General features: G+C 37.2%; 2 protein-coding genes across 2 annotated transcripts in view; one reads left to right on the top strand and one right to left on the bottom strand.

The window, feature by feature from the left end:
* LOC103036412 (hormonally up-regulated neu tumor-associated kinase homolog A) overlaps nt 1-19079 on the top strand; it is a 125077-nt gene that overhangs the window by 51837 nt on the left and 54161 nt on the right. The window lies entirely within an intron of this gene.
* Nucleotides 879-12723, bottom strand: tbx18 (T-box transcription factor 18). Its single transcript, XM_007257867.4, has 8 exons — nt 12262-12723; nt 10212-10365; nt 9826-9927; nt 9261-9432; nt 7885-8052; nt 6279-6343; nt 4193-4287; nt 879-3227 (listed from the first exon to the last, which is right to left on the bottom strand). The coding sequence occupies exons 1-8, from the start codon at nt 12629-12631 to the stop codon at nt 2566-2568; spliced, it is 1788 nt and encodes a 595-aa protein (XP_007257929.3). The 5' UTR covers nt 12632-12723; the 3' UTR covers nt 879-2565.

Raw genomic sequence — 19079 nt, 5'->3', positions numbered from 1 at the left:
CTGCGGGTTTGAAGGTGCTCCTGCACAGTGAAATGTCATGCATCCCAAAAGTGCTGTTCCTCACCGCTTGCCTATTTCTATCCAAACAAAATGATAAAAAGCTGCAAGCACCTGAAATTTTGTGAATTACATAAACGAGGCAAACAAGGCAGAGTTTTTAGTTTGAGGTTACAGTGCAGGATGTTATAAAGAAATTACAGTTCAGGGGATCTGTGGATGTCAAGTTGAGATAAGATGGTCCAAGACAAAACTATGGGTAAAGGGAAGAAACTAAAGCTTTTTTAAAAGCATTTTAAAAATGCTTCTGTTTTTCCGTTAAGCAAATATATATTTAATTACATATTATTATTAACAATTGTTATTTTTTTCATCATTCCTAAAGACGTATTCTTCAAAATAATATTTACAAGCTAACAAGACTCTCACAGTAGTGCCCAAGGCACGCGCACACACACAGGAACCATGTTGACGACTCCTGTAATTTCACACTGGTTTACAGTTTTCACCCAAACAGTAACACGCTGATGACAGCTGCTTACAGTTTTATTACTGCTTAAACTCTGGAGGGGGTGAGTGCTTGGCCTTTAACATTTGTACTCATCCTCTGCTGTCAGAAGCCTTTTGTGGGCCTTTTACAAAACCACATTTAAAATAAACCTAGCGATTATTAAACACCAGAATTAGCATTGTACTTAAAAATATTAAGTATAGTATAGTATGGTGCTGTTTTAAAATAATACACTGATATGCCATATGTCCCATGACTTTTTCCACGTGACCAACCATATGTGTGATTTTGAAAAGTCCTACCATGTTACGTTAAATGCAACTTCAATTCATTTTCTGTTAACGTATCTTAAACAAGTCACACTCTAACATAAATTAGTAAAGATGGTGATATTTTTAATTTTCCATTCATTCAAAACATTTACAGCAGCCAAACATACACACACTCTACATACGTGCACACATTTACACACTCATGGACTGTCAGTGAAAGCACACTGAAAGATGACTCACTCTAAAACATACATACATTGATTAATACTGAAAAGTCTCTCAGTCTTGTTGGTTTTAACAATATGTATACATTTTATTTGGCTCCAACCGTTTTCTTGCCATTCCCCGGCCAAGATTTCAAAGAGCATTAAAAAAAACACAAGTAAGTATTTGCCGTAAGTGCATGAGTGAAATCCTCCAACAATAACATTAATATCATCTTTGCCTAATTTATATAGAGTCGTTTAAAAAAAAATAAACACAGACATATCAAAGCTATACAGTATGTCTGCTTGGGAAATAAATGACTGTCTTTTAATCATTGAAGCCTGACCGTGCCACTCCAGTTCAGTGGAAGTGGCAATAAAAGCTGACCCAGGATCAGCCAAGGAGCCTGATGGAGGTTGCCAAAGCCTGCATTTGTAGCTGTATGCATGCTTGACGATGCCAGGACCTGCATTTGTAAATCAGTCCAGCAGAAAAGTGATGATCTGCGATTGAATTTCCACCTGCCTATGGTGGTCAAAGATACCATGTCAGAAAGCCAAGCAGATTCAGGGGGAAAAAAATAAAACCTCTGACTTTGTAAATACATTCCTATGTTTCGTTTTTACCCTGCATTTACTTTAACCTTACAATTTCAACTTAAAACCCATAAAATACGATCATAAATGGTACGCTAGTTTGCTGACTGAATATCATTCAGGTCATAAACACCGGAGTTGCTAAATCTGGCCATCCGGCTCTAAACCAATACAGTCTGCGGCTGATTTCCTGCTTGCAAGCTTTGCTAATACCAAGACATACCAATTGCACTTGGAGCTGAGGCCTGAATCGGCCCCAGTGTAATTACACATTTTATTTGGCTCCTGAGTTGCAGAGCTACTCCCTATAGATTCACTTGTGCTGTGACATTGGCCACCTTTCCTGTGCTGGACTCCCAAACTGTCAGCTGCTCAGTTTCTAGGAAGCTAATCCTGATTCTAGGGCAGGCCTAGCAGGAGCCTTGCCCAGAAACATAATATATAATAAATATCCACTGTTCGCGATCTCTTATAGTGAAGTATAGTGAAGTTGCATTTTGGCATCAGGTTTTGGGAGTGAGAGATTTAGTGGCAGACTGTGTGTCCATTCTTGCTTTGCTAGTGTTCAGTTTAGTCTTATTTGATAGCATAAATGTTACTGAAATGACAGTCTGTCTCATTTGAGGCTACCCTGGCTCCATCGGGTAACATCTTACTTCTGCACAAATTTCTGGTCACAATAAACCAACCAAAGTCTCTCTTACTATGACCTCCAGTTGACGTTAGCCTGTAATACCCTAGCATTGCAGACTGTCTCTTTGGCTCCTCATCTTTTGGCTTTCTTATCTCTTTGGCTTTTCCTGGTTCCTCCAAAAGGTTGCAGAGTGAGTGCTTCAGTATAAGATATTCCATTGCTCTTTATCTTCATCAGTAACATCTCTCAATTGTCCAGTCTGGATTTACGAACAAGAGCAATCCCCACACACTACTGTTCCCCGGTTTGTGCTTGAGTCATGGTGGGCGTGGAGGTTGTGTGCATGGGTCAAGCCATGTGGGCCGTAACCTGAGAGGCAGAACTTGTTAGCCCTAATGTCCGTGAGTCAAAAAGAGACTGCTGAGCACCACTGAGCATGTGCAGACTGTCCACGGGGGACAGAACCTGCCTGTCTGTCAACGTACCACTAGGAGAGGAGCCAAGCACTGAGCTTTGTGTTGCCGCCATCTTCTCTGGACTGGCAGCCAGTCGTGGCGAAGTGGAGAAGTTGTATCCATACAGACCGTATGGACTGTGGAGACGGAAACTGTTGTACGAGGTCTGTGCACTCTGGTTGGTCGAAAAGGCATTGTGGGCAGGGCTTGGCATGAAATATTGAAGTTGAGTGGCGTGGCCAGGCATACCAGGGATTTGGAGAGGTAGGCCAGTCTGTGTGCAGGAGTAAGCCTCACCATCAGTCCCGCTCATGTAGGTGGGGTTTCTGGTGGAGGAAAAGGCATCGGCAGCAGGGCTGGCCAATCGGCTGTAGGAGTCTGCAGTGAGGGGCGTGGCAAACCGATGCAGAGGGTGGCTTGTTCGACTGCAGGTGGAATAATCACACACAGGCCCCGCCCCTGAGGCTAGGTGAAATGCTGGGGAGGAGCAAGATGTTGTAGATAGTAAGTGTGTGTGAGCGGAAGACCCAACCACTCCATGGGCACCAGCTGCACCTGCATGAGAGAAACAATTCATAATTAGCAATGTCTGTGTCAACGCATTATTTTTTTTTCATGTAAATTAATAATTTTACCCAGTTTGACACAAACCTCTTTTGTATTAACGTTTTTACCGATTTTATTTAGCAGTGTGAGCACAGTGTCATTACTGAGCAGTTCAGAAGGTAGATTATACTTTATTAATGTTTAAATATGGATTAAATTAAATTTCATAACTAAGTCTTCTCATTTGGCCTTTCTTTCGCTTTCTCTTTATCTTTCACACATACCCATACACACAGCTGCAGCTCTGTTAAAGCATAAGTTTGCCTTTATCATTTTAATTCATGCAGTTATTTATTTGAACAATTATCCCAAACGATTATTCAGGTTCTACAGCAAGAGTGCACACATTCTATTAGTAGTAGTTGTGCTAATAATATATTCCATATAAAGTAAAGTTTTATTATATATGCAGTGAGGATTTATTTGCTGTAATATAATTAACTGTAATATTAGAATAAATAAAAATAATACAAAGAGTGGTGGTTTAGCAACATCTCCAAAGCTCTTCTCATGAAGTCTAATGTTATTTATAGCTCTCCTCATATCAACACCTGGTTTGGCAAATCAGAGCCTAAGGATGTTATATCAGGTGACCTGGTGATGAAATTGCCAACTCTAGCCAGATTCTGCCAGTCACAGTCATTACTGCACTGTACTCTCCACTATGAGCAGTAATGCCTTCTGTGCGCAACACTTTATACATGTCGGTTTGAAAATTCAGCTATCATAGTTCCTTGTCTATTTGTAATAATATTACATCCAATACAGTATATGTAAACATATTTATGTAAAAAGACAGCTAAATTATATTTTGCATTTAATGCTTAACCCAAAAACAGCTCAGTAACCAAAAACAAACATTTAACTTTAGAATAAATACATACACATATGTTCACTGGCAGCAAATAAAGTACCTTGTTTGGTCATTCCTGGTATGTCTTCAAACGTTAGAGTTCTTAGTGAAGGCCTCCAGAAAGCATAGGACTCCACTAGAGCCTCCAGCCCCATCCTAAATGAGAAAACACCATACAATAGTAAAGTTATACTTATTTTATACTTATTTTTTTACACTTTGGTAAATTCTCCCTTTACAGGCAGTAAGTTTGGTTTGCTTTGAGACACTCCTAACAGACATACATTTATGGACAAGCTGAGGGATACAATTAGCCAATTAGCTAGAGTTACATAGCGCAGTTAACAGTGTGCAAAGCCCAGTTTAGAAATGATAGAGACACTATTCTTATTACTACTGGTCAGTGGAACATCACAATAATTTTTTAAAGGTATTTTTAATGGTATAAATGTTATATAGTGTTGTTTTAGAACGTAGCACACAGGACAAATGTGTAATATTAAGCACAGTGCCTGGATGCCATTACTAGGCATCCAGTCCCGGCAGCCATCTTAGCCTGGGCCTCTTTCCTTATCACCACGCTTTTGGCAAGGCGCAGGTAATGAGGAACATAAAGTGTGTGTGTGTGTCTGTGTGTGTTAGCAGGTATTTCTGCACTGCTGTAATTATTTTCACACGGCCTTTAACGGTAGGATCAGACACAGAGTGCAGGAAGCCACAGTTAAAGCTTTATGAGGAGAAAGACAGAATGAGGGAGAGAGAGGTGTGGAGGTAATGTTGGTTCTCAGCGCTCCTCGTTAGCATGGCCGTCCCCCTGCTTTGCTGCCACTCAGGCGATAACTCACACAAGATGTCCCAACTTGTTTGGACCCCATTTTTTCCCGCTGTGCTGCCGTCCAGCTACCCAGTGGTTCAGTTTGTTTAGCAAACTGCTTAACTTTTCCCAAAACGCAAAAAAGGAGGGTAGGCCTCGGTGCAGAAGCCCTGAGAGCTGGAGCTCCAGAGGGAGAGAAAAGTGCTTGGAAAATGAGAGAAGTAGGGAGGGAGAGAGTGAAACAGAGAGGAGGAGGAGGAGGGGTGCATATGTGGTCTGGTGCGATTCAGTAGGGTGTTAAAATCGCTCTCGTTTAAAACTAATGAGCAAAGTAAAAACCATCCCCCCAACAAGACTCCACGCCAGCACCACAACCGCCTTATTACTGGGCAACCTCCGTTTCCTGTTTATGCCTTTCATTATTTATTTTTTCTCTCCTTTTTTACACAAGGATGGAGATTATTTTTATTGTCTCGTAGATTTTATTTTTGTGTTTATACATATTTTTCTGTTCGGAGATGGAATAATGGGCTTTTATTGTGACGCTGTTTTTATTTCTTTTTTATATTTATTTTGTCTGGGCCTCTCGCTTGGAATGTTGGCCATATTTTCTGTTTGGCTCAGAAAGGACTTTTGTCTCGCAAAAATAATGATCAGATAATCCGTTAATGTGGCCTGCTGGTTCTCGAATAACTTCTTACTGACGTCAGAAAAGATAGGAAGAAACATGACCAGCAAAAGCACTTTCAAGAAGGGACTAAGGGACAAAGACGAAGAATAGTACACCTTTAAAGTTGTAATGCAATGCAACATTTAATTAAATTCTAGGAGCCATTTAAATAATGTATCTCCATTTGCCATATTTGACACGCATAGGCCTTTCAGGATAATTACATTATTGACTTATTATGCAATATATGGACATGACCTCAATAATTTTTAATGACCTCACTATTGCTCATTGTGTTTACTTGAGTGAACTTTTTTGCAGGCAATAAATGTTGTCCCTAACACAGGCAAGTAGAGCCCACTGTGAACCAGCCAGTATTCAGAATTTCTTCAAAAACAGTGTTCTTATTTTTTTATTATCTATATTTTTATATTCCAATACAAATGTCTGATTTCTTCTTAATTATTAAAAGCTTATTGCTCTTTATTTTATACTCAAGAATGATCCAGTAGAAATGTTTTAAACTTTTACAATGAAAATCTTTTACAATCACTTTCAACAAATTTATTTTCAAAGTTTTTTCTTGTCCTGTAAAAATATTGTTTTGGAGATACAACGATCTGCATATAATATATTTTCAAATAGAACAGAGTAAATGTTTACCTGTTCCGGCCGGAGTCTCGGAATCCCTTTGCGAATGGATTTCTGTCTATTTTCAGTCTGGTGATCTGAAAAAGCACACACAGAAAGTCTCAGATTCTTTTCACTGACCTGCAGCCTGTTATGCCACGTTCTCTGACCCTACTCAAATGACCCCTAGCCTGTAACGCAATGTGTGTGGGTGGGTTATTTTATAAGTAGCGTCTGCGAATGGTCATCTGTGTGTGAGCTTGTGTAGGGGTAAAACATTTATTGTGAAGATCTATTTTAAGGTAAAACATTGTTAATTGTTTTTGTCACATAAAAACACTGCACCCAATTTTATATAATCTGAAACTAGCTGCTGCTCCTGCTAAATTGACAAATAGAAATGTTATAGAGTGGAATATTTTTACATTTAAAGTTAAGAAGGTTTTTTTCATTTTCAACTGTGTCCCAGCGCATTAACAATAATGTCTCATTCCCAGCAGAAAATATGTCTTTTTTTTGTCTATTAGCAAACTAATCTATTTAAAAAATAGAAAAATTCAGGAGTTCAGGCACAACATTAATGCATTAATGCATTAAAGCATTAATGCAACTTTTTTTAATATAAAGCTACAAGAAAAAATGTGGTACAATCATGTTCCCTATAACTACACATACTGATGACCTATCCTTATCAGTGCCTCCAGTGTCAGTGTTTGTACCATTAAAAGGGTATATTAGTGTTTTGTTTAGTTTTTTTTTCTACTTTTCAGTGAGCGTGTGTATATAAGGCGGCTCTTTATATATACGTAAACCTATAAATGATATCTCAGCATCAGTGAATTATGAGTTGCATAATATACAAAAAGTTTTCAACAAACTGTACAGCATTAAACAAAGCTGTTTTCAGTCAGTGTGTCTCCTAAAGCCCAGCACCGCTTATAGTGGCACACTGCACTGGAAAAGAGCACACGCTAATAAAGGCCATAAAGCCGTCCAACAGCAACCTAAGCTACAGTGAGAGTCCACATACTTTATGAAAGCTAAAAGGCCTGTGTGCTAAAAACCAAAACAGCAGAACCCTGTCTGGGCATTATCTTTCTGTCTCTTGTGAGGAAACTCCATAAGCGATACACAAAGAACACACACTTCAAATGCCTTGTGATTTCTGGGTAAGTTGCTCTTTATGGGGTGTTTTATATTGTTTGTAATGCTGACAGGCCTAAGTTGTCTTTGATCTTTTGTCTCATCTAATAGAATTATAGTGGAGGGAATTGAAGTCCTCCTACACATTTCTTATGCTTAGAAAAGTAACACTGAAAATGATCTGACAATCTCAGTAGGAACTTCATTTAAACTTTTGAATTTTATTGTTGCAGAGAATCTAAACCTTTGCCTGAAGTCATTGTGGGATACGTGTGTGTACACTGAATTTAAGTCGTGTGTACATCATTTCCACATGAATAAACCATATTAAATCAACACCATTTTCTCCTTCGGTATACTTACTTTTGGCAGTAATAGTGCCTGTTGATGTAATGTGCTTTATTTATGTAAGAAATGATGTACAAATCTCAATGAAGTCAATTTAATACATTGCTTCTGAGTACAGGGGAATTATGTGTGATAGGCTGGTGTGTACCTGTTGGTTCTGGTAGGCTGTGACAGTGGTAAAGACGGTTTCAGGGAAGCAGAAGGCTTTGACTCCGTCTCCAGTGGGAACGGCCTTGACTGGTGAAAGCTCCTCGCCGCACTCTTTGCGTATGACGTGGACTCTGGGCTGGTACTTGTGCATGGAGTGCAGAATGATCTGGAAAACATTATCCCGTGCATCCATGTTTAGAGTGGGGGAAATGCAGGAATTACCAAAAGCACTACTTCAATAAAATGCACAAACACACACTTGTGTACACACACACACAAACACACATGCTTTTTACATTTTCAAAGGCCCGAAACAGGCCTTCAACCACCTCACCCCCGGAGGGATGCTTTCAATTGGGTTTGTTTACAACCTTCCACATTACAACATGTTTAGGCCTTTAAAATAATACAGCAAAACAAAATGCACACCAGGTGACAATCACTAGCACATGTGTCTTTAACAGGTATATAAAGAGAGCAGGCTGCTCTATTTATAACGCTGAACCTCATTAAAGATCAGAGTAGAGAATTCTTATGTCTGCTAGTGCACTGAGGAAAGCGATGCGCTGAATTTAATTGATTCAGATGTATATCATTTACACATAAATAAAACATTGTATAAATACAACAAGTAAGCAAATTTGATAGAATTGCATTGATAATTTCATGTAATAAAATATAACTGGTACATTAAATCGAACAAAAATTCATATAAATATTAGTCGAAGCAGCAGTTAAAAGTAGCAGTAGTAATTGTAGAATTAACAGTAGTAGAAGCAGTAGTAAAAAATAGTAGTTACAACAGTAGCCTTGGAAGTAATACAAAAAGTATTTGCAATATTAATAGTAGTAGTTCTTGTGATTAGTAGTATTAGTAACAGTAGTAGTTGTAGTTATAGGTCTGTTAAAAGTAGTGGTTTGGTACTACCAGTCATATTAGTATTTGTAGTAGTGATAGTATAAATGTGTGTACTGTGTATATTGTTAAATGTATGTGTGTGTCTTATATTATATTATATTTTATTTTATTATTCTTCTTGTAAATATTGTTCTCTGCACATTGGTGGGAATCTGCACCTAAGTTTTGTACACCTGTACTCTTTGACATGACAAAAAAAATCTTGAATCTTGAAATAAACAGACCTTGTAATAAGAGTACATAGTAATAGGATCAATAGTAAACATGAGCATTAGTAGTGAGTGTATAATAATAATAATAATAATAATAATAATAATAATAATAATAATAATAATAATAATAGAATTAGTATTTAGTATAAGTGATAGTATTATTATTATTTATTATAAGTAATAGTATTATTATTAATAGTACTCGTATTTTTCTCCAGAGAATATTAAAGAGTGTTATCTTACATGGCCCTGGTCGTCCAGCTCGTTGTTGGTCAGTTTGAGTTTGTCGAAGCTGATGACCTGTCTCATCCACGTCTCCCCGGAGGCTGGAGAGTCCGGGTGAATGTAGACGCGCGGCGGAACCGGAGAGTCCGCGTTACCGGCCACCATCCACTTGGAGCTGTGATACACGTACCTGCGCGGGACAGCGGGAAAACAGAGCGCTCGTGAGAAGCTGTACGGATTTGTTTGGTCTGCGTTTGTTGCCTGATCTTTGAGGTCACTCTACCAAAAGGTCATTACAAAGGACCAGGCCCAAACGGAGAGATACAAACGGCCCGGCGGCTCAAACGGAGAGTTTGTGAAGAAAATGAAAAAGAATACTTAAAAGAAAAAGTTAAAGAAAAGCGCGGTCCAAAAGTCCTCAGACCTCCTAAACAAACCATCTGCTCTTATTCGGTTTGACCCAGAACACGCCAAACACTAAATTTTACTTTATTTAACAGTAAATTATTTCTGACATTTCACTATTTAGTAAGTACCTAAAATACGTCTACGTCTAATGTTTAAATATTAGTTTATTTGTTACCTATATCGTTTGTTGTCCACAGGAATGATGTCCATGGCGATGTAATACTGCTGATGTGGATCCAGACCAGTGATTTTCACCCGCATTGCGGGAAACATTCTCCTAAAATAAAATTAATAATAACAGCAGTGATATTACAGCTGTTATTACAATGCCGTAACAACAAAAAACAGCAATTCCTGATAGATATTACTACAGCTATGATTATGCTAATATATGATATATGCTAATAATATACAATATAATATATCTATAATAGGTATAGGTCATTTATTTTAGAAATAAACTGATACAAAGATAAATTCTGTATTTTATGCAGAAATTAAGACTATATTTCGTTCGTATGTTGCGTGTGTGGTTGTGGGAAGTTTGTTTTTGTTTCACACCTGCCAGCTTTAGTGATTATCATCTCAGTTCCGATCTCGTGAAAGCGCTTCCACAGGTCTGCGCCCTGCAGCTCCACGCGCGCCTCCTGTCCCGCAGCCGCGTGCATCGGGCCGCTGTGGGCGGAGCGGGGACTCTGCACCACCGACTCGCACTCTATTGGACACAACACGGGTCAGAATACAGACATTAACAAGTCCAAATAACTCAATAATGTAAAAATACGGAAATTATTATTTTTTTAATATTTTTAAAGTGAAGAAACTTACTAACATGGTGTGTGTTATAGTGAAAATTGGCTATACTGTGTGTATTGGCAATATATTACCATTTATTATTATTTTTTTACTGTTATAATTTGATTTTTATTATTATTCGTAGTAGCAGTGGAAGCTGTTTTTTTGTATTTGCATGTTACATTATTGTTGAATTAATAGACTATTTCGGGATGTTTCTGGCATTAATGAAATTAATAATAAAAGTAAAACGGTAAATGGTACTTCTCCATTAGTTTTACGTTGTGTTGTTATTATTGTTATTATTAATTTTATTAGTACTGTTTTTATACTTCAGTAATTGGCCGTATATAGAGCAAAGCAGTGTGTGGTTTAGCTAATATTTGTGCTGTGTGACTGTGCAGGTCTCAGGGCTGGTGTCTCCCTCTCCCCTGATTGAGTCATTAGCAGGATTTACTGCCTATGGAAGCTCAATAAGAGAGGAGATAAATTGTTGTGGCAGCAGGAAAAAGGCCACGCGATTCTTCCCGTTCACACGTCAGAAATTAGGCTTTATTAAGTCCGGGCCGCTCAGCCTGGGACACTTTTATCCCGCGCTAAAATCTCACTGAGACACTGCTGCACTCCGGTTACATTCCATCTGTACAAAGCTATTCTGTCTGTCTGCAATTTTGTCTGTCTGTATGTTCCCTAAGTCCAGCTCGGTCAGTGTTTCTGATTGTGGCTGGGCTCATAAACAGAGCTCAGTTTCAGACCCCCTCGCACTGCTGTATTTACGACACTCATAACTGCACATTACTGCTCATTTCTGCACTGGAGAAACTGTGATGTCGCCCTGTCTCACTGCAGATAAACACACGCATTCAACAGGACCATTTATATGCTAATAAATAATATCCATCCAATTCCTTAATTATTATAATTACCACCACCAGACTATAAATATTATAACATGATCATTATCATTGCCACTGTTTGTATTATTATAACATGATCACTATCATTACACTATTATTGTAATAATGTAATACTTGCACGCCTACGGGTAGTAATAGCAGCAAAGGTAGTAGTAAAAAAAATCTGCAGTTGCTGTTCCTTTATTATTATTAGTATTGTTTAAATGTTTTCTATTATTTTTACTATTATTACTACACGTTGAATGGGTACTACTAGTGTACAATTTGAGTGTTTAAATTGTTATTATTGCTACTAATAAAATATGTCTAGAACTGCTAGTAGTTATGTAGTTTTGCTGCAAAAGCAGTTTATTGAAGTGTACGTGAATTCATTCTATTATTATTGTATATACTTGACTAGGCCTAAACAGCACTAAAATAAAACAATAAAAACAAACGTTTCAAATATATTAGCAAATAAAACACACTACGTTTCCGTTTCAAACATAATTACATAATGATGCTGTATGTATATCTTTTTATATTTAACTATATTATATATTATATATTCTTTGTATATATTGTTTTTTGATCAAATATTTATTTTGGTTTTATTATTACCTTCTCACACTTCTAATATTTACAATTCTGGCTGCTTTTATTTTTAGGCCTACTGAGCAAAACAATAACAGTGGATATAGAAATCTGTCTATTTATTTTGAGCCACGAACTAGACATACAATGTAACCAGACTCCCAGTCACTGCCCTGTTTTTACAATTATATTAACTTCTAATGTTTAATTAAGGATCAGGACAGCTCTATATTATTCTAAACGTCAGTGAAAATACAGTGCCAGTCTGAACCCAGTTTGAACCCGTTGTGAACCCGGTGTCAGTGTGAACACATTTCATCACTCACTAACTCCGTCTCCGCCGCTCGTCCTCTCTGCGCGCGCCTGCGGGCTCGAGCCTCCGTTCGAGTCCTCGAAGCAGCTTCCGTCCTCTTCCTCCTCGTCCTCACCTTCTTCTTCCCCTTGTCCTTCTTCTTCTTCCTCCTCTTCTTCCTCCTCCTGTTCCTCCTCGAGCTTTCTCCGCTTCTCCGCGCCGATCAGCGCTTCCACCGAGAACGCGTGCGCCTTCAAGCTCATGGTGCATGCGGAACGCCGTTTCTCGGCCATTCTTTTGGGTGTATGAAAAGTTGGAGTAAAGTTCAGCTCGAGCGTATCCACGGTAACGGGGACGCGTTCACTCTTAACGGTGTTTAATCCGGTTCGGTGTCTGATTACCATGAAGCAGAGGCGTGAGCCCTTACGGTAACGTTCCAGTTGGTCCGTGAGCGCGCGCAGGCAACGAGTGTCCGAGACCCGTTAAAGAGCAACAGACCAGGGCCCGGACGAGTGGGTGGGGGCGCATGCCAATCAACCACTCAAGCTACCAATAGGAGTGCCGGAATCCCGCCCATCACCCCGCCCCCTTTTTCTGTGGGCGAGCAAAGCGGATCACGCGCCCCCAGCGCTGCTCATCGGTCGCCGCGTGCTGATCATTTTCGCACCGCGGCTGCACATGCCTCCCGCGAGCCAAGCGCACAGTGTAATTACCAAATCTGCACCCGCGTCAACGCGAGGCGAGGGGACACGGTCGGCCTGATGACCGCGAGGGAAACACGGAGGAGTTTCTAATTGAGACAGAAACAACGCTCAGATATCAGAGCAGACTTTACCCTCAGACCCAGAGCTGACCGACTGAGAGAAAGAGCATAGCAAAAGAACATAGCAAAAGAAAAAGAGAAAACTGAGAAGAGCAGCGAGCTGATTCTGCTCCTATAGTGGACAGCACTGTGACCTCTAACACTACTGCACTCACTTTTTCTTTAAACTATACTAAATAAAGGTTATACAGTGGATTTAGTTGAGTTATTTTTAAATACGTGCACAATTCAAATATTAATCATATACAGAACTGATGGATATTTGTCGTTCAATTTCAATTTAAATTTGATCAATCTAAATGTGAGAGTCACATAGCATTTGTTATTTAAATAAATTAAGTAAGTCAATTCAAGGGACCAGTAATTATAATTCGCATTATTCAAAAGCAGAATATTCTGCAGGGAATGTTCAGTTTTTGGGGTAAATCATTAGCCATCAAATGCATAAACCAAACACACTGTACAGATATTATAGAAATGTATTTTATTCAAATTTAGTTTTGTCGCTTACAGTATGCTAAGAGTGTAGAATTGAGTGTAGATTGTTCCCTATAGAACCAAAAAAGGTTTCGCTGTTGTATGTAAAATACCGGGTTTTGAGCGTTTCTTTTTTGTTTAGGTATGATGGGACAGCTTCTCATTATTAAAATATTTTTAAAGAACCATGTTTAAGAAGGTTTTTTTCTAACTTAACATTTTTAAAAGTAAAATAAAATGTTATCAGGCAAAGCGTTTTTACCGTTCCTCATAGAGCTGTTGCCATAAAAGAACACAACTTTTCTGTGTCGGGTGTGTGCGAGTAAACAGTAAAACATAACATTTTATTTATTTCACTACAACTATTTATCTATCACTTCAGCTGTTCGTTTTTTAAACACTAACATTAGAATAAATACAAATAAAACACATCTTGAGAGTGTTTTTTTTTCTAGGTCCCATCCAGAAGCAAGATTATACGTATATATTTTATGCAGAAACACCAAGTAATTTTAAATTAACTTGAAATAATTATACAGTTCTCATCTATGGCTTCTTATTTGGCTGAAATGTTTATTTGTTTCTATATACTGTACAGGCCTATTTCATGCTGAATAAGCAATATTGGTATATTTTATAACACTGTGACGTTGTAATTCACTAGGTCTAAGACAGTATTTGGCTATCAAACTTTTTTAATAAATGCTAGAACTGGTGTGTTCTGTCTGCGTGTTTAGTATATTGTGCTATATGTTTTATATATAGGTATATTGTCTTTAAATATTGTAACCTAACATTTTACATTATTGCTCGCCCCTACTTTATAAACAACACAATTATATCGGTTATATATCGACTATGTTGAGCGCGTGCATCAGTGCATTATTAGTTCATTATTTTAGTACAACAGTGCACGTTCATTTGAAGTATGAATGTATGTGAGCACACGTGTAGCCTAATGGCTAAATGTAAGTCCACCTCGGGGCACTGAGGGGGCCTCGGGGCCTCCTCCAGTCCACTCAAAAGTTCAATACAGTATTAATTTACTCTCCGTCAGATCGGTTAACTTACACGCGCACCTTTCCAAACGAGGACCATTTCAACATCATTTCAGCCTATTATTTGTAAATGTATGCCTATATTTAATGTGTGCCAATATTACACTGAGCGTCACACCCATTACCTACCAGTCCCAACAGCACATTTTATAATAATATAATTAAAAGTAAATTCATATTTTTATAATTACATCAAAGCTGCCCAGTCAGCCCCGCCCAACATAAATACCGCCTAAATTTCCCATTGCATTTTAGACCTTAATATGTTACAACTTTTTACACATCAGATCAGCAGTATTTAATATGCTGAAATAAGCACGCACGTGCTCACACACAATGCTTTTATTCACTTATACATTTTCAGACCTGAAATAAACCGGAGCACGAGAGGATTTTTATTATTAACCAAAACATGAAATAAGGATTTAATCCCCTGTTACCTACTTCTCATTTAATCACAAAAAAAAGTGTTACGTTCGTAAAGTGTGTTAATTTGATGCAGCAAAAAAAAAAAACATTTAAAAGCGAGCATTTTCTCTTTACGAAATTAAACGCTCTAGACTGTAATTAACCACTTATTACGATAAGAATTGGACACCGAGAATATGTTTTTTAGGTAATCCTTGCATTGTCTAATTAAACAATAAATAGCCAAATTGTTTTATTTATTTCTGTAGCGCTGTTTTTCTAATAACTCACAATTAGATCCATAATTGCAATTTCTAAAAAAAACAAAAAACAAATTAGCGATGATATTTAACTGTAAATTTCTACTTTTGTTGTTGTTATTATTATTATTATTATTATTATTATTATTATTATTATTATTATTATTATTATTATTTGTTACACAGTTGTTATTACAATTAAATTCAAAACAATAATAATAATAATAATAACGACAAAGAGAAGTAAAATAAATTGATTAAAATTGATTAAAAAAAAAAAAAAAAAAAATATATATATATATATATATATATATATATATATATATATATATATATATATATATATATATATATTATACTAATATATTACTAATCAATTAAGCGCAAGAAATTGTATTTTTAAATCTCTGGAACGCGAAGTTAATGCTTTTACGAAACCTTAACCAATACAAATATATGAATATATTATGTTTTAATTTAATATATAAAATATGTTTTACTTTGAGACTAGTATAATACGGTGCGCATGCTGGGTGAAGAATTAATCTGTTCTTTTTTTATTTCCAGTATTTTTTTTTTTACTTCATAATTAATTCGCCCAGAATATGTTCATTATAATCTATATAATAGAAGCTAAAAAAATTATTAAATTATATTAAGAGTATTTAAATGTCCTAAACGTCATTATATGGTGATGGCATTATTATTATTATTATTATTATTATTATTATTATTATTATTATTATTATTATTATATATACAGGTGTTTCAGTATAATATTAGAAAACATTAAAACGTGGTTGTTTGTGAAGCAGGTCCAGTGTGCGCACTCTGCCCGTCTGGACTCCACATTGTTAACGGCGCTCTCGCGCGCGCTAATGGCCGCGTGGCAGCCCGCCAACAGCTTTATAGCGGAAGTGGCAGCGCGAGGAACGCGGGGATGTGGAGGAGAGAAAAAAGTGAAAAAGAAGAATAAAAAACAACAGCGACAGGAGCTGCTCTTTGAACAGAAAATAGAGCGCATGACCCTGGATCCAGAGGTGAGGGATGGACTGCAGAGGTGGGCAGAGCTACTGAAAAAAATGAGTTTGAAATCTGCAATGTAAAGACTGTAGTCTTAATATGTGAAGTTACCTTTACCACCTGAATCCAGAAGTGTAAAGTATTAAAATGCAAATCTAAGGAGTGAAGTATTTATGAAGCATATAGGGCCTGGAGCCTGAATCCTCAAGTTTGAAGCTTGAAATCTGAAGCTTGAAGACTAAAGTCTGCATTCTGAAGTCTAAGGCTTGAAGCCAGTCAAAAAAATTCACATTATGTACTGAAGCATTAAGCCTGAGACCTAAAGCCTAACTTTTATGTATGAAACGTAAATCCTGAAGTAATGACTTAAGTCTCATCTTCCAGCTGTGGTGTGTGTGTGTGTGTGTGTGTGTTTTTGATCTTTGCTCCGTATCAACTGTGCTAAATACTTCTCATATAACATCTTTATTGGTTGGAAACTTTTTATTATTTAGGATGTCTGTTCATAAGTTAAATATATTACCACAACAACTAATTATTTTGTGACTTCCAAAAAACTGTCCTACTTACAACTCTAAGTAAGTAGTAGAGAACAACATTTTATAAACACAACACATCACAAAGCAGGCACTGCTTCACAATATGTTTGAGATATGAGTTTGGTCTAAATTTTAAATGAATGTAAGGGTGAATGATACGCTTTATGTCCAAATGTTTGTAGACACCCCGTTTAATGAATGTATTAAGCTATTCTAAGATACACCCATTGCTCACACATGTGGAAATGAATACACACACAGCATGTCTAGTCCCTGGAGAAAAAAAGCTTTCAGTGGAGTAGGACTGTATGGAGCAGATAAAAATGTGTGTATTTGTACCTTGCCTAATAAAAGGCATGGGCTATATGGGTATAAAGCATTGAGCTGTGGAGCAGCGGACCTGTGTTCCCTGAAATGTAAGTGTTCTATTAAGTATTTCTGGGATGAGTTGGGGTGTTTGGGGTGAGTTAGGGTGGAAATCTTCCAAAATCCTGGCCTCAGCAATGCTCCCATTGCTCCTGAATACAATTAAACCCTGCATCATTGTAGTAGAAAACCTTCCTTGGACAGATACTCCAACCCTTAATTAAAAAAATAGCAGGCGCCTCAATATTTTTGTCCATTCATTGTATATTTCTGTATACAATGTATATTCCTGTATTCACAATTATTTTACCTTGAGTATTACATATATACTCAAAATTTAAACTCCAAAATAGGTATAATTTCACTGGCTGTTTTGGATAATAAATAAAATGACTATATTTTGTCATTGTTATGCAAAAAAAAAAAGAAAAAAGGTACTTTACAGAAGAAATTCAGCATTTCTATCGGTCCAACCAACTACCAGATTTATTTTATGAGTTTATGAAAATGTGCAAATGTGAGGTACAAGATTGCATTTCATATAAAATGTAGAATTTTTACATATTAATTAGATTATAGATTTTTTAACATCATTTATTTATCTAGTTCAATAACCTTAAACATTAACATTCAGTGAATCCTGGGATTTGACCCCATGATCATTGGTATTTTAATAGTGAATCACCATTGACATTGTATTGTAAGCCAACAGTGGACTTCAGCCACATCAATAAAACCAGACAATGCACTTTAATTAAATGTCTTTGGACTTTTGGAAAGCCCTGACTCTGTAGAAGCTGGTCTATCAGGGTTTGAAAGTAATAATAGCATGTTAATATTGCTCTCCTCTTCTGTTACAGCATTTATTATTAGCGTGCATTTCAAATGCTCCCAGGGACAAGGTGTCTGGAGAGGATCATTGATAACTGCCTTCATTTCAGCATTCTTTAGCTGCGTTGTGCTGATAAACTCAGGGCAAATGTTTCCACTAATTTTTATGGAATAGGATGACGACTGCGGTCCCTTGTGGTGCCTTGGTGGTGAGGTCATTTGTAATGGGTGCTACATGATGACTGACAAGATGAAAATAGGAGAGCTTGAGAGAGAGAGGGTATTGTGGTGTCTGTAGTAACTAGTTGTGGTCCCTAGAGGGCGATAAAGCAGTGACACAATTTTAGTCTTCTTGCCAAAAGCAGCAGCAGCTTTCTATTGGCAAATCAGTACAGAGTGTATGCTTTCCTTAATATTTTAAATATTCACAATGTATTTACAGTATAACAGTACTGCTAACAGTAATAGAAGATTGTACTGTTTAGCAGTGCTTTTTAGACTTTAGTTTTCTCTGTTTATGTAGGGAGTATTGTAAATCATGCTTTCACTGCGATAGTGGATGTAACTTTTACTGGACTATGGGTTGCACCATTGGCAAGAGGTGAAATGTTTTTAAACCCATATGTCCCACTATAAATACTGCAATATGCATGTCTGCTCATTCAATGTTTCTTCTGAAATTAAGAATATTTCCTGTGTTTGTTGTTGTAACTGTCTCTACTGCCCAGGAAAGTCTTTCTTTTAGATGTTGGAGCATTGCATTCAGTAACAAGAGTGTTAGTAAGGTCAGGATGTTGCACGGCTGCCCCTCTAGTCTATACCTAGCATTAACTATGGTTTTAATAGGTTCATATTTATCTTGTGCAGAGAGTCCTATTCTATTGGCAATGCTTTCCTACAAGGATTAGACAAGTTAACTTAAAGTAGATGAATGAATCAGTGTTGTTTTTCTGTACTTTTGGCAATATCTATCTTGAGTTAAGATAGTGTAGTCATATAAATGTATCCCTGTTTTAAGTGTTGAGACCTGAGGTCAGTGAAAGCGTGGCTTTCTATCATCTCACATC

Source organism: Astyanax mexicanus, chromosome 13, assembly GCF_023375975.1.
Source record: "Astyanax mexicanus isolate ESR-SI-001 chromosome 13, AstMex3_surface, whole genome shotgun sequence".
NCBI lineage: Eukaryota > Metazoa > Chordata > Actinopteri > Characiformes > Acestrorhamphidae > Astyanax > Astyanax mexicanus.
The sequence above is the reverse complement of the archived record's forward strand: the minus strand, read 5'-3'. Positions and strand labels throughout refer to the sequence as shown.

Excerpts from the sequence above, each read along its gene's own strand:
- tbx18 (XM_007257867.4), bottom strand. The coding sequence starts at position 12,631 with ATGGTAATCAGACACCGAACCGGATTAAACACCGTTAAGAGTGAACGC. Across the intron at positions 10,366-12,261 it reads GAGCGGCGGAGACGGAGTTA|AGTGCGAGTCGGTGGTGCAG; the intron begins GTGAGTGATGAA and ends TGTGTCCAATAG. Across the intron at positions 4,288-6,278 it reads CGAGACTCCGGCCGGAACAG|GATGGGGCTGGAGGCTCTAG; the intron begins GTAAACATTTAC and ends TTTCTCATTTAG.